The 15,882-nt window shown below is 43.0% G+C and overlaps 2 protein-coding genes across 3 annotated transcripts; one reads left to right on the top strand and one right to left on the bottom strand.

Annotated features, from left to right (window-relative positions):
- The first annotated feature begins 286 nt into the window (after nt 1–286).
- Nucleotides 287–3,521, top strand: LOC311249141 (diamine acetyltransferase 1-like). The gene is made up of 6 exons (XM_084339944.1): nt 287–549; nt 1,133–1,184; nt 1,276–1,356; nt 2,073–2,174; nt 2,581–2,621; nt 3,033–3,521. Exons 1-6 carry the CDS (start codon nt 487–489, stop codon nt 3,207–3,209), a joined length of 516 nt encoding a protein of 171 aa, XP_084196070.1. The 5' UTR covers nt 287–486; the 3' UTR covers nt 3,210–3,521.
- Nucleotides 3,522–5,585: 2,064 nt separating this feature from the next.
- On the bottom strand, nt 5,586–15,308 carry apoob (apolipoprotein O, b). Of its 2 annotated transcripts, none has more exons than XM_084340519.1 (9): nt 15,241–15,308; nt 14,757–14,867; nt 13,747–13,869; nt 12,690–12,722; nt 11,724–11,778; nt 11,115–11,210; nt 9,527–9,618; nt 7,181–7,270; nt 5,586–7,098 (listed from the first exon to the last, which is right to left on the bottom strand). In XM_084340519.1, exons 1-9 carry the CDS (start codon nt 15,256–15,258, stop codon nt 7,060–7,062), a joined length of 657 nt encoding a protein of 218 aa, XP_084196645.1. In that variant the 5' UTR covers nt 15,259–15,308; the 3' UTR covers nt 5,586–7,059. The 2 variants fall into 2 exon arrangements, with proteins under 2 accessions (XP_084196645.1, XP_084196646.1); XM_084340520.1 differs by having other exon boundaries at nt 5,586–7,095.
- Nucleotides 15,309–15,882: the final 574 nt, after the last annotated feature.

Genomic DNA, 15,882 nt, shown 5'->3' with positions numbered 1-15,882 from the left:
TATTTTAATGCAAAATGTGTTTCAACTCACGCACAGTAAACATGGCAGTTTAAATATGTGGAGTTTCTACTTTTATCTGAAGTTCAAACTACTTTTCCAAGTTTCGTCCCTTCAAAACAAAGATCCTATGACAGGATCACAACACACTCCCCCGTAAGAATCCCCTTGTGCGCCGATTGGCTAAAAAAAAAACAGAGGTTGTCGCTGATTCGTCAGAAATCTGAGAGCCGTCGGGGGGGACTGACCAACCGCATTCCAGCGCGAGCCGGGTATAAAAGCTCCGATGTAAACAAAGGAGAGGACAGTTGAACGGCAGCGACCCAGCCGAGGGTGATACCTACTGGATGTTCTGTTCTCGACAAACGCGTCCGGATCAGAGGCTGACTGTGGGGATAAAGCCACTCTGAAGCGAATGAAGAAACAACTCATCTTCCACTTCACGTACAGAGGATTAGTAACGAGAGGAAAAAAGAGTAAAAGAAGAAAATGGAGTATAAATTACGAAAAGCTGAACCCAGGGACGTGTCTGATATATTACGAATGGTGAAGGTAGGAATCAAAACGAACCGGGAATGTGCTCAGAAACCTTAAAATTATATTATCCGACGTGAGTTCGGCTAAGATTACTAGCTAGCTACATGTTAGCTAAACAGCCTGTTAGCCGTGAACTTAAACTCTATCGCGACTCTCGAGTAACTCAAAAAAATGCGACTCTTAAAGTCAGTTGACGCCATTTAAACGATTAATGACACCGTGTAATGTTCACCGAGTGTCCGGGGGAAACGTCCGGAGGATGTCCGAGTGACAGATCAGATGTCGGCGGCCTTTGTTTACAGCCAGACGTCTCGCATCCGGCTCACTACCGGTTTACCAAATATGGTCAGCGGCAGGTCCAGCGCATGTTGTTGTCACGCTGACCCCGAGGCCTGCGGCTCACGATGACGTCATAATAGTGACACAAGACCGCCTCAGCCTCTAGAGCAGTGTGAAATGTCCCAGACTGAACACATTGAGCTTACAGTGTTTGTAAAAAACATCACATTTTGTTTATAATTAATTAGATTTTATTTGTTGGTTGTATTTGGGTTCTGGTGTCAAACTTAACCCGCTGTTTCTGTCTTTCTTCTCACAGGAACTGGCAAAATATGAAGAGATGGAGCACCAGGTGACACTGACTGAAAAAGGTGGGCTTTAAAGCGCCCTCCATTAATCAACTATACGCATATTTTTATTAGTATTCTGCGTCTCGTGCTGAAAGATTACATTTCTGTGCAGAGCTCCTGGAGGATGGATTTGGTGAGACCCCGTTTTACCACTGTATCATCGCTGAAATCCAAGGAGACAACAGCAGTGAAGGTACGAACCACCCACCGCACCTCCTCGCACAGAAAAATGCAGCCCGCCTCTTCATTTTAGTCTTATCCAAAGTCAGGTAACACACACAGGCTCATCAGGTTTCCTGTTACGCTCTTAGCCCGGGGTAGACGGTCAGGTTTGTTTTTCTCCAGGAGTTATAATGTCTGCGCCCATTTTTAACGATCTCATCTCTCTGTACAATATTTCCAAGCTTATGCTGTAGTTGCCTCCAACATCTGCTCGGGCTGAGGGTGTTTACCTAAACGCCGTACTGCATGTGCTTCCTGTTTTTGTAAAATAACTATAGGTGTGATAACAGAGGCGTGCTTGTTAAAGCACCCAGCAGCAGCTGCCTGGCTGCAGATGTTCACTCTTCTCTGATCTATTGTACACCCTGTGCTTAACTTGGTAACATATGGTGTCAAACTGCATCAGAAACTCTGAGCTTTGTTTAACTCTCTGTGTGAACAGTCAGGCGCTCTTGACATAACACATTTTACATGTTCAAGCAGCACAAGAAGTAGGTCAGAGATACCTCATCCCTCAGGGTGTAATACCTGAACTGTGCATTGTGTCAAATATTTTTGCAAACCCTGCCAGAAGTACTGACTCCGGTTGTGCAACTGTGAAACCCTTGAGGCAGAATAGAAATCACCATTCAAAAATAGCAGCAGGATTCTTCACACGTCATCATTGTCTAACTGTTTGCTTTGCAGGTCTGAAGGTGGTGGGCTTCGCTATGTACTACTTCACTTATGACCCCTGGGTTGGAAAACAGCTCTACCTGGAGGACTTCTATGTGATGGAGGCCTACAGAGGTATAAACATCTGATCCAGTCCACGCTGGTTTGACGTTAATAATTTGTTTCTCAGCTGATAACTGGATACTGAAAAGATAACAGATAATAAAACAGAGATTTTTGTGTTTTTAAAAAGAAGTTCCTGAGAAAAAGAAACACTTCCCTTCTTCTCTTCCACCTCCTCCTCCTTCTTCTTCTTCTTCTTCTTCTTCTTCTTCTTCTTCTTCTTCTTCTTCTTCTTCTTCTTCTATTGGTGGATCAGCCACCTATTTATTGGCTAGAATATCCCGGAGATAAATAGCGGATAATATAATTTATATCATGCATCCCCAAAAGTGGCGAGCATATTGAATATAAAGCTGTTTGAATATAAAAGCTGCCTCTTTATTCACAAACTCTTCCCATGTTTCTCTTCTCTCTCCAGGGCTCGGCATCGGCTCCGAGTGCCTGCGGCATCTCAGTAAGGTGAGCGCGTTTAGCTGTTAGCACGTCACTGTGTCTGCAGCGTGTGTCTGATGGGGAATAATAGCATCATGGCCTGGTTCCAAACCTCTGAATTGTCGCCTGCAGTGCTGTTTTTTTTTTTCAGCAGCTGAAACTAGTCTGGTGAGATAAAAATGAGGCTGTTGTTTTCCTGCATTGTCAAAGTCACATCCGCTCCTGCTTGTCTTTGCCAATGACAGGCTGAGGTGATAAGATCCTCTTTGTAACCACAAGCTCTCACTAAAATCTCCTGTGTTTTGCATCTATAACTGAAAATGTAATCATCTAGGATCTAGTGATATACAGTCGGTAGAAGTTGCCGATCTTGTCCACACAAATGTGTCCCGACTCAACTTTTTAAATGCGGCCCTTTAACTCTCGTCCCTCCTCCAGCTGGCGATAAAGATGCGCTGCACCGGCATGATGTTCGTCGTCGCGGAGGACAACGAGCCGTCCATCCAGTTCTACAAGCGGCGCGGTGCCGAGGATCTCTCCCAGGACGAAGGCTGGAGGCTCTTCAAGTTCAGCAAGAACAGCCTCGTGGAGATGGCCACTCCGGCGGAGGAATGACTAGAGGCCCAGCGCGGAGCTCAGGAGGGAGCGGAGGAGACTCGACAGTCCGAGCAGAGTTTAACCTCCTCGACTTTTCTCTCCGCTCAGACGGAGGTCGATTCGTAGAAGTTCAGCTTTTCAAAAAGGGGAATTCTGTATCACAGTTATATGACTCTATATGTAGCTCACGATCTGTAGTCAGCCTTCTGTTTACTGACACTGAATTATTAACAGCGTGTTTTATTCTGAGATTTAATTTTCTATTTTGGTTGATTTGATGTGTGGAAGAGGCAAACACTTAAGTTTTCAATAAAACAATAATTAATCAAACATGTCGTCGTGGTGTCGTTCCTCTGCAGGTTTGGTGCGAGAGGCGGACGATGTAAACAAACGTGTGTCTGGAGGTTTTTCATGTTAAAGCTGATTTGCAAAAATGCAGTTGCAGGGATAAAAAAAACCTGAAGTGGAAGTAAAAACAAAAAATATTTAAAATAGTTTACAGTTTAATTTGATAATATTTAACTTCTTTCTAATCAAAGTAGTAGCCTTTCTGAACTTGGTGCTCTGCAGGGCCCCAGTGAGGTTTTACACCTTTTAAATAGAAGCTGTGTTTATCAGAACCATCTGTGTGAAGCCCCTTTGGACCCCATAAACTCAACGAGTCTGACCTCAACAGCCCGACCTCGTTAGCATTTGTAAGATGGAACTGAGGGCTGTTGTTCAACCGTGGAGCCGTTATCGTGACAGACGATCATTCCTGAGGGAAACCCTCCAATAAAAGGAGTTCATCTGAGTTGAACAATCATAAATCCACTGCAGGAATTTACTCACAAAGAAGCAGCATGAGCTTGGATCCCTGGAGCGGTCGTCGTGGCAGAACATTTGATGCAGAATATTTTGATGTCACAGTGAAGTTGACCTCTGAACTTTTAGATATAAAATCACTTAATCGTTTTATCCTATCAGACAGGATGCAACACTCTTTAACATCTGTCCTCCTGATCCAGTGCACATTAACAGTAAAACGTTGTGCTGCCTGAGAAGTGAAAACAGAAACAGCGTGATGTGTTTTTCAGAGTGATGTGAGAAAACCTTAAGACACGGCAGCAAGTCGTTCACACGCAGTCTTTGGAAAGCACAGCTCAACATTTAGTTTTTGCATTTCAGAAGATTTGAGGAACCTAAACCATTTTAAACATCTTAAGAGGAACAGGAAGACACACACCTCCTCTTGTGTTCCTCTTTTGTTGCTTCAAAATGTGCTGTCAGTTTTTTCCAGACGTTCCCTTCGGCATAAATATGTTTTAATTTGCCTGATGCAGCTGATTTAGGTTCTTGGAGGTCTGTTTGTTGTCTCATAATGCTTTAAAAACTTCAAATCAAGCTGTTTTTCATTGGGAAAAATCTTGGTTCACCCCTGAAAAGGAGGAGAGTTACAACACATCCTCTGTCCTGTCTGCAGAAACACGACCTGAGTGGTCCGAAGACAAATCAAAACCACAGAGAGGAGAAATTAGATTACATGGGAACATTCGGCACAAAGACTCTGCAGATGTTTATGTAAATTCAAGTTAAGTGGCACATTCAACTGTGAGCGCTCTGTGGTGTGATATGAGGAAGTGCTGCAGCGTTTCAGCCACACACACGTCACACACACGATCGGTCTATACGTTTTCCTGCTGCAGACAAGAACAGAGACGTAAGAGACGTTTTTAACGATCAAGACTCACTTCAGTTTTAAAACATGTAACCCCGTTAACAAGTGATTACAGCTGCATTTTATTTCCTCACGCTGGTAATTAGTTCAGTAAATTATAAATAAATTCTTTCTATGTTCCTCTTTTCAGCAGCCAGACACATTTTAACTCCTTTAAAGTTCATGAAGTTTGTTCATACTGAGACAACGAACCCAAACGTCACTGCGAGGAAAAATACATTGTCAAAAAAAGCCAGTGGTATTTGGTTGGTTAAGATTTATTTATTCAGGGAATCTCACTCAAGATCAAGATCTTTCTGAATATACACAAGCTGACAAGTCAACAAGTTCACTGTCAACAATCACACACTTTAAATAAAAACAAAATCCTCGAGTTTTATCAGACACATAAGCTCGAAAAGCTTTACAGTCCCTCTGAGGTCACTGCTGCAATCCACCTTTTAATCCCTAAAGTTAAAAAGTCTCCTCTGTCGGATCAGAGCCGAATCAGACGTTACTCCAGGTGTTTGTTCCTCCAGAAGGTCTGGATCTGCACCCGACTCTCTGCATATAAAACCTCTGATCAACTGAGCCGGTTGAATCTAAACAGACAGATGTTACCTGTGTCTCACAGATGTGTTAGTCAAACACTATCGTGTGTGTTTGGTTCAATAACTGATGGAAAAAAAGGCGTCAGCTCAGTCAGATGGCAGATTTAATTACTTTAAATTAAAACCTCGTACATTATATACAGTTCATTATTAGACACGGACGATAAACACATTCTCATTCAGTTCATTAATCATTACTCAAGCTGGAGGACACACACTATCCGGCCCTTCACTGTAGCATAGTAGCATCGTTAGCATCAAAAGCGACATGAACACAACATGTGGGAATGTCGACGTGTTTGACACAATTAGTGAGTGAACACAGCGAACGATCGTCCTTCAATATTCAACTGATCAAAGTGGCACTCAGACAAGACAAGAAGGTTTTCATAAGACTACAATGTTTGCTGCACCTTGATGTGTCAGTTAGTTTGTGTGGTTAACAAGAAAAACAACATTTCATAACACCGAGAAAGGGATTAAAGGTTCAGTGCGCAGGGTTTAGACAGAGAATACCACTTGGAAAAACGCTGTTGCCGCTTTAAATAACAGAAAATGTTGCAGATGTGAATCAACACGTTCCACTCAGCTTCTCTGAAACCTGTTTTTGAGTCATTCTTCAAACAAACAGACGAATAAAACGACTACAAACAACTTCTGTTCATGTTTTCTATCATTGGTCACGCTCAGTTTATGGTTGCAAACAACTATTATAGGATCCTACTGTATCCTGTAAAACAGTAACGTTAGCTAGAGAAGTGTTTGAATGCTAACGTTAGCTAACAGGATTCATATATGTTGTTTTACCTTTAATATAACCAGATCTCCCTCCAGATTTTCACCATCCATCGTCCGTTCAGTGTCTGACTGATTGTGAAGCCGTCAAATAAAGACGATTTTTCAGATTCCCTGCACTAAGACTGTCGCAGCATTCAAGCTTCCCAATGTGAGTCCGACCTCAGAGGAAAATGGCCACCGTGTGACTATGGTCAATGTGACCCCGTGATGTATAAGGACAAATAAGTCACCTCGAACTGAGAGAGTGAGACAAAGAAAAGGAGCCAGCTCTCACATTTGTGAAGCTGGAATCACCGAACTGATGTGACTGTGGAAAATAGCTGATTAATGTTGTGTTATAATCATCTTATTGTTGTGTTTTAGCAGTTTCGTGTCTCTGCTCCAGTGTGAGAACTTGTGTTGTGCAGCTTAAACATCTTCAAGAACGAGGAAGTGTCAGTGTCAGTATTATAAATGTGCTGCTGGCAACACTACAGAGCAGAAACTGTTGACAGCCGAGGTCATTGAAGGAGAAACTGGGAGTGTTGACAGGAGAGGACTGCTCCAGGAAACAGATACACAACCTTATCTGGTCAATGTAAGCTGATGAATCCGGTCAGTCTGCCTCGTGGAGCAGATGGTGGTGATAAGGATGAGTTTGAGCGACGGCGTGGGATAAATAATTTAAATACGGGTCGTTACTGGTGTCTCAACACAGAGTTAACCTGCAGGAGCCGCTCAGGTGTGTGCTACTGTGAGGAGAGATGTGCGTCTTCCCGCCGTCTCAGCTGGTCGTGTCGTTGCTCTCTGTTCGCTCTTTCTTCTCCAAAACAAAACGAGACACCATCGTTACTTCAGCCGTGAACATCAGACTCGTAATATTTAGAGAAAAATTCTCTGCGTACCTTTTTTTTGCCAAACGGCGGCTCTTTCCAAAGCGTCTCCACGGTGACGCGGCCCTGCTGGGCCCAGGTGTACGCCGAGTCCCGACTCACCTGGTGGACAACATCATCAGAAAAGCACAAATCAGTTAGACAGAGGGAGAGAGACAGAGGTCACCGTGATGACGTCCGTGAGCCAGTTATTTCTCAAGAAGCACGATTCAGTTTCTATCAGACAACTGAGGAGCAGCTCCTGTAACGTCTCGGCGAGCTGCAGGGTGTGTCTGAACATAATCGTCGGGTGTATTTATACAGCGAACTTTCTGTCCGACATTTACTGTCGAGCTTTACCATGAACTTTTCAACCACTGACTTCAAAGTGCTGGATGCAGCGTTCAGCTTCAGTAAATCACAGGAGATGTTGCTATAATCAGCCTGCTCTGTCTGTTGTTGTGAGCACTGACATCAGCCCCAAAATTAAAGAACTGGGTCTCCATCTCATGACAGCAGCTCTCCCGGATCGCTGTGGCCGCCACCAGCAGGACAACACGCCCTGACACACCACAAAGACTGCTCAGGATTGTCCGGAAGAACAAAGAGCTGGCCTCCAAACGCAATGGGACATGCCGGGAGAAGGCGGCCCCACATCGTAACCACCAGGACTTGACGCACTCATCCCGAACACCACAGGACACCCACAGAGGTCCGGTGTCCAAGAGCCAAGTCTCATCCACCCTGGGCCCGATGTTGTGTTTGACTTTGTCCTGGTGGCTTTTCACCGTTCGTTTGAATTCGATTATCCAAACCGAAGAATCATTTTGATCATATTTAAATTCAAAACTCAGAAATCACGACGTTCTTGTTTAAGATGTTTCTGCTTTTAAATACATGGAAAACTGAACGAATGAAAGCTTTTATTGAGGGAAACTACACAAATATACTCCACAGGCTCAATGAAACAAAGGAAAGGAAAACCTCACAACTGACGCAATGATTTAATTTAAAGTCTATAAATCAAAGTTTTGACATCTACAGAAAGTTAAATAAAAGTAGTGCATCAGGGCTGTGAGTGGCAGCTTCCCCTTCCTTTCTCATAATAATAGTTTTCCACCTCGCCTTTGACTTGCAAACAAGCGGCTCAACGTCTCCTCTTATCTCGTCAGCTCATGTGTTTTCGTATCTGCGCCCTGCCCCGCTTCCTTTTCTGCTTCATCTCTGCGGCAGTGCGATCGAACCGGGCGTGTCTCTGCGCTCGGCGTCTGAACCTCCCTTCATGTGTTTGAGTCGGTGGGTGGAAATGAAGTGACCCAGACTTCAGTGGGAATTAGGAGCACAATTCACAGCCAGGACTTCCTGCAGGGAAGCACAACCCTTTCCTCACAGGAAACGAGTCACAGGTGACACAAACGCTCAAACAACTCTGAAGCGTGAGACCTGCCTGGAAAGTTTTAATGTACGTGATGTCTTGTTTGAAGGGTGAGGCTGTGATTTTCCACTTTCCAGTTAAAAACACTCCTAGAATGAACTTTCTGGCTCACAAAAAAAAAAATATCTACCTGCACCTAAAAATACAACGAGTCATAAACCAGACGTGTGTAACTGTTCCTGCTTTCACAGCTGTTTCCTGAGAGTATTTCAGTGCTGAGAGGGAACATTAAATAAAGAGGTGAAAACAGATTTACAGGATTAATGTTTTTGATTTGTTAGCTGATGTTCGCCGTGTTGGTGTCGTTCCAGGAAAATCATAATTAATGTAGCTCCAGGACTGAACACTGATCACTGAAGCTGACCAATCACGTTTTTGTAACGTCATAGCTTTCTGACTCGTGGAGAAACAACCAGAGGAATGAACACACGGGAGGAGTCGCCTCTGAAACACGGCTTCAACTTTTAAAAGTGTCCATTTCAACACAAACCTCCTAAACCGCCTAAACCCAGAATCTGCAGTACTGTTACTTTCCCCAATAACGAGCAATGTAACGGATTAAAACTTCCAATACTTTGTTTTTATCCCGGCAGCGTGTACACATTGCAGGTCAGGGCAGGTCATGTAGGCCAAAAGCCAAAAAGCTGGACAAAGGATGGAGCAAGCCCCCAGGAAGAGCGCCGGGCTCTGGATCAACTCTTCGTAAGAGGTCAAACTGTGTTTTGTTGTTGCACCAGGGCCCGAAAATCTTTTTCCCATAAGCTTATATTGTCACAACCCCCATGACATGACTCGTTTGACTGTCAGAAGGAAATTTGTTTTGATCTCTGCACGCGAAAATAAACAGCGTGACCTGATTTACAGATTAACAGCCACCTCCCACACAGCAAATTCATTCCACCGTAACAATGTGAACGGGAGATGAATATCAATAACAAACTCACCTTGAGTAACGCTGCAGCCTGCTGAGGGTAAAACATGGAGGCGCTCAGGGCCATCAGTCCGACTGGAAACACCAGTCGCTTCACCTTGGAGCCTGAAAGAGAGAGAGATGTTTTTAAGCTGCTGTGAGACCTGAGGCGACTTCTGTACGTTCATCAGCCGCTGTATATGCCTCTCATTTTAAAGATTTCAGAAGCTCACAGACAGACAGACAGACAGGCAACACTTGTGACAGGGTTCATTTAAGTTACTTTAAAGGAACCGTTCACACAAAAATGAAGCTCCAGTCACCATCTCTTCTGGTGGAAAGTCAGCTGAAGTCTCGTCGTCCACAAAACATTTCTGGAGCTTCACGGCAAAACAGCGTCGCAGCATTCTGCTAAACAACTGAAGCAGCTGGAGACAACCAAAACCATAGAAAGAAAATACATAAAATGGCTCCATCATGACGCAATCTGACGTAATCCAAGTCTTCAGAAGCCCCGAGATCCCAAATTGTTTTGAAAAGACGATGAAGATGTACACAGCTGAAGTCTTCACTGTAGCGCTAACCCTGTCTGAAGTGGTTGTACGAGCTCGACCGTGCATCGAGGGTATAAAAAGCATCGATCTCGGGGCTCTCTGAGACTTCGATGACTCCGGACGATTTGTGTGGAGCCCTTTTATGTTTTGTATTTGGTTGTTTTTCTCTGTTTTAAATCAAGTCTCCAGCTACTTCAGTTGTTTAGCAGGATGCTGCAACTCTGATTTGCTGTGAAGCTGCAGAAATGTTTTGAGGACGACGAAACTTCACCTGACTTTAAGTAGACTATGATAATTTTGGGGTGAACTGTTCCTTTAATCAAAGTAAGACAAAACTGAGGATGGCAAACTTAAATACGTGATGATTCTCATGCCGTCTTTGTTCCTCTGGTTCCTCCAGCTTTCCTCGCGCTGGATATCCTCGCACAGTTTAAGCGACATCAGCATGTGTTACGTGTCTGTCTGTGAAGAAGCGACCGAGGCGTGACTCAGACAAGGAATGCAAATTTGGATGCAAATTGCTGCAGTCAAAACACCGAGGGTTCACCAGCATGAGCTGCTGACACAACTGCTGACTAGTCACGATTAGTGGGTGAAACTACAATAACTTAATCCTGTTGTTTTTAAGACATCCTGACGACACCTGTGTCTCTGCAGCAACATGCCACTTACAGACACGCCCCGGCCTTCATTAGATCAGATGACTTGAACGTTGTATTTATGTTTCCGTGACTTGTTCTCTGGAGGTCGGTAGATGAAAGGCATTCTGGGAACTGCAGGATGTTAAACTTGGCAAGAGGAGCAGACAGACCGAGATAAACCGGTCGCAGGAAACTGTCGAGCTTTTGTGAAGGGTCTCAAGCATAAAGGTGCTTTATGAATTAAAACAAACAAAACAAACACGTTTGCAAACAGCTGAACTGAATTAACCTTCTGCTGTTTACAAAATAACTTCTTCAGCAGCGTTTCTGTCGTTATCTTCCCGTCTGCAGCTCCTGACCCGACCCGTCTCTGCGAGGGAATGCAGGTCACTGTGTTCGTGTGTGAGTGTAAATGTTCAAAGGTTACCTTTGGCCAAATAAAGTCCCAGGAAGCCAGAGAAGCCCACCGCCGCTACGCTGGGGTAAAGGTCCGGAGGAGGGTCACTGACGAACTGGTAAACATCTGGAAAATAAAATGAGGCGGGGAGGAACAAAGAGGAAAAAAAAGGTTGGTGTCTGTGGGAGTACGACTGCACGTGCTTTCCAAAAGGAGTAGTTTCCAGTGAGAGCCGTGTGGAGTCTGATAAATGTCCTCCAGTAATGTCACTCGAGTCGGTTGAACTGAATTAACCTCGGAAAGTTGCAGAAAATGTTGGCACACGAGTTGTAGAAGAATGTGGAATATAAAAGATGATACAGTGATCCAATGTGTTGCACTGGTGACGGGCATTATCTGCATGAAACTTGAATTTCTTTTGTTGATTTGGACGTATGTGCATAATCAGAGAGCATCTACAGAGTTAAAACTCTCAAAACTTAACTGGCCTGTAACACGGAAACGCTTTGTTTCTACCAGGTGTGTTATCAGCAACATTACTTATCAACTTTCTGTCAACCAACTTGTCAAACTCCACTTTCCAGACACTACAGGTATTTGAGCCAGCTCAGCGACATTGACTCTGAAGTGTTTTCTCACCTGTCACTGCTGTTATGGACGTGTTGATTGTGGGCTCCACTGTCCTGTAAACTTGCTGCAGTCCAAAGATCATCAGGAGACAGAGAGAGAGACAGAAGAGCAGGTCACCTTTATCTGAGAACAGCCTTTATCTGTTTCTAAATGTGCAATAAAACCTTTTTTAAACATTGTTTCTGGCTCTTATGTCCTCGTGTAGCACTCCTCGACAACAGAGGATCATTTTATCATCTGCAGAACGGTTTGTTTGTTGTGTTCACAAGGCTCAGAGGCTCAGATTTTAGATTTTAGGCTCAATCTTAAGTCGGACTGACAGTCAGTGAGTGAATGGACTGAAAGGTCGCTAGAAAGCAGACGAGTAAACGGCTATGATCCCTTCAAGACTGAATTAATTAACCTGGAAGGAGACAACTTGTCTTTGCTTTAACTTATCATGCACCTAAACTTCACTGTTTCATTCACTTCAATCAAATGAAGACAGTCAGGTTCAGAGCAGATGGGTTGAATATAAGTTTAAGACACAATCAGTCGACCACATGTCAGCAAAAAGGTCCCTGCAGCCACTAAATCCAGGTTTTTACAGATTGTGAGGCTGTTAATAGTTTATAACACAGAAGAAAAATGGCTTTATTTAAAATGCTGCTCTCACTCTTCAATAACATACAGTTTGTGAATGCATCTGTTATCCAGATGTGTCCAAAAACAACATTTAAACACTCACTACCTGCGACGGAGGTGATGTTTATTTTCTGCACTGACAGTAAGGACTTCTATAGCGTTTCGTAACAGCAGGTGACCTCGTTTAAAAATGAAGAACGTATTCTCGACTTGCGAGTAAAGAAAAAGCCAACAGCCTCGTCACACATGGTTTTGACACGTTTGTGGTGAACACGTCAACAAGCTGCAGCTGTCCGCTCAAAAGGTTCCAGTTTTTCAGCCTTGGTGAGATAATTTTTACATGTCACTGACCTCAATTTTCTCCATCGCAGCCTGGCCCGTCGTCTGCAAGCAGAGACAGAAATTCAGGATAATTCATTCACACAACATTTTAGCTTTTATCTTTATTTAACTCCAAACTGAACCGATCAACAGTCAAGTCAAATGCTGAAGGTCCCAGCTGACTTGATTTTGTCTTTCCAACATGTAGTAAAGTTCAGTATTAAAAATAGTCCACGCTTTCCTGCATGCAAACGCATGATGAAAACCAGAGGATGTTAAATCCTTCAGGATCAGAGAAGCAGAACACACTAAAACCAAACAGATGTGGTCGCTTCATGTGAGCAGAAATATCTTTGTACTGGACCGTCGCACCAAACTGCAGAAATCTGACCATTTTTGAAACTGAACACAAGCTTCAGTCATTGATCATCTCACAACAGCAACAATGCAGAAATAATGGAAAAAAAACAATCAGGACTGTTTGTTTGTGTTGGGACCAGTTTTGCGACGGGGTGTGTTTTCAGCTGTGGTGATGAAATCCCAGCGTGACAAAAACAAACTCGTTGCTGGTGTGTGTCTCCGTGTGGAAAACAAAGGGATCAACCTGCATAAAAAGCTGCAGCGAGCAGTTTCTTGTCAGCTCATGTGATTGTGTTTCATGCAGCGATGGCATGAAGTCATAACAGCTGACCAAAACTCAGGAAGTCAGGAGTGAAACTGAAGAGCTGCTGAACGGTGGAGGAGGAAGTGTGTGAGGAATGTTTGTCTGGACGGTCGTCCTCCAAAAATATATGAAAAACATGTGAGTGGTTTCAGCAGATTCTTGTGTTTTTAAAGGGAACAACTGCAGGATAATCAAATATAAACAGTATTGACAGCTGAATCACAGTGCTTTCAATGATGAGTTCTGAACAGAAATATAATAGTAAATAAAACAAATAAAAATGAACAACCTAACATACAAGGGGGGTTTTGGCTGGTGCAGTCGTACACAGACTCATCATCTCCACCCTGAATTCAAACGTTCCAACTTCTTTGTTGACAGTTTTTGTCCCTGAGGCATGTTGAGCTTCACATATGACCTCACCTGACACTGGGTCGTGTACGGTTCGGCCCATTTCCTCAGCGATGCAACGCTCTCCTCCAGAGGGCCCGCCTCCGGCTCCACGTACGGAGCCTCTGCCTCGGGGATGGTGTATAAAGACGGCAGCTGAAACAAACAACATGGTGTGAGCCCCACAGCGGAGACTGAAACAGGAAGTGTTGTCACAGGTCTGACTGGGTAATAAATTAATACTACGCAGGTATCATCACACAAGATGCATCAACACTGTTTCTGTTGTTGAACAAAGATGAAGTGTGAGAGGGAGGAGGAACAAGAATCAGTTTCTGCCTCAGTCTTATACAATGCAAGACAAGAACACAACAGCTGATACATCGAGTTGATCATTAACTGCCTTTCGATCGATAATAATAACAGTTTAGAGGATAAATCCTCAGGTTATTTGAGGTAAAGAGCATTATCTGACATTTATTTCACTGTACAAGCACCAACCTTGTTAAGAAATGAATGTGCTGTATAAATAAAGATTATTAGATCATTATTATTAGATTATCCATACACCAGACTCTCCACTGCATGAATAGGATGTGTGTGTATGTACTTACTCTTTTCACAGACACTACTTTATACTTTATTTGATAAATGTAGTTACTAGTTACTTTGCAGATTCAGATTCTTCAGTGTTTATAGGCACTAGTTTGTTTACTGTGGCTGTTTTTAGTTCCTGACTTTTTATACTTTCTAATTCTAACTGTTTTCTGATTTATGTAACTTGGCTTTCACATCTGGGTTAACACAGTAATCTGTCTCTCTCTTATCAGTCACAGACGGCAGATAACAGTAAACCAGGTGATGTCTCAGTCATGTATGCAGTTATAATTAACCAGCTGACTCCACCATGTGCACCACAGTTATATCCCAACTATGACTCAAAAACAGGAATAAAAGACATTTCCGTGATTCACGTGGACAAACAAAATAAAAACACACTGAGGACAAAGTTACAAGGCCATGTCAGTTGTTCATTAACCCACCTCATCCAGGCTCAGAGCAGCCTGGGAGTTCTTCTTCTTGCCCTCACTGGCGGCCAGCACCGAGCCGCACAGCAGGCCCGTCACACCCGGAGCTGCGGCGCACAGCGACACCTGGCGGCACAACACGCAAACTACTGGTGACGATTAAGCTAACCAATTAGTCTCTAATGCCGGTTAAATCACCTAACTGAGGCACTATTAAACACGAGAGGTAACTAATACACACATCTAACATCACTAATACACACATTTAACATCATGTGCTCTTTAAAAACAGGGAAAATTGAGCACTCGCCTGTTTAAATGACCTGTTAGCAACAAGCTAACGTTAGCTGTTTAGTAATTTAGCAACGTTTACATCTTTTTGTTCTTAAACTGTAGTGTGTAACACTGTAAGTCGTTACCTCACCAGCTGACAGCCACTTATTAAGATGTAAATAATGCGTAAGATGACAAAAAGTGATAATAATCAGGAGATAGTTACCAGCTTCACATATGACATCTTGCTCCAGAATACTTTCGCTTTCTACGGCAAGCCGAAGGAGGGTCAAGGCAAAGGGCGCATGCGCGTTTTGCTTCAGCACTCTGATCATAAGGAACAATTCAAATGCTGTTTAAACTTTAAATAATACATAAAAAAGACGAAAATAAAAGGTGAGTTAATTCAGATTCATATTTTAGTAAAAGTACACAAGTATTAACATCAAAATACCAAAAGTAAAAGTACTTTTTCTAAATATTCCAGTTCAGAATCGTATATATTATATTACTGGATTATAATTAGTGGTCCATCATTGCATACATCACTCTAATGTTGCAGCTGGTAAAGATGGAGCTAATTTTAAATATTTCACTGCTATTGGATAAATAAAATGATCTTTTAAGCCATTTATCAAACAAAATGACGACCACGTACTGCTCCAAGCTTCTTAAACATGAGGATTTACCATTTTTCTCCATTTTATATCGTTTTAAATGTTAGATCTTTGAATTTTGGGATGTTGTTCAGGCAAAACAGCACGTCTGAAGACATCAACATGGACTCTGGAATCTTGAAATTAGCATTTTTCACTTCTTTCAGACACTCCTGACTAATAAAAGAGAAATAATGGAATTAATATGAAAC

The sequence above is a fragment of the Pagrus pagrus genome (assembly GCF_965226575.1).
Source record: "Pagrus pagrus genome assembly, chromosome: 20".
NCBI classification, from domain to species: Eukaryota; Metazoa; Chordata; class Actinopteri; order Spariformes; family Sparidae; genus Pagrus; species Pagrus pagrus.
Note: the sequence above shows the minus strand (reverse complement) of the source record. Positions and strands in the feature narration are given on the sequence as shown.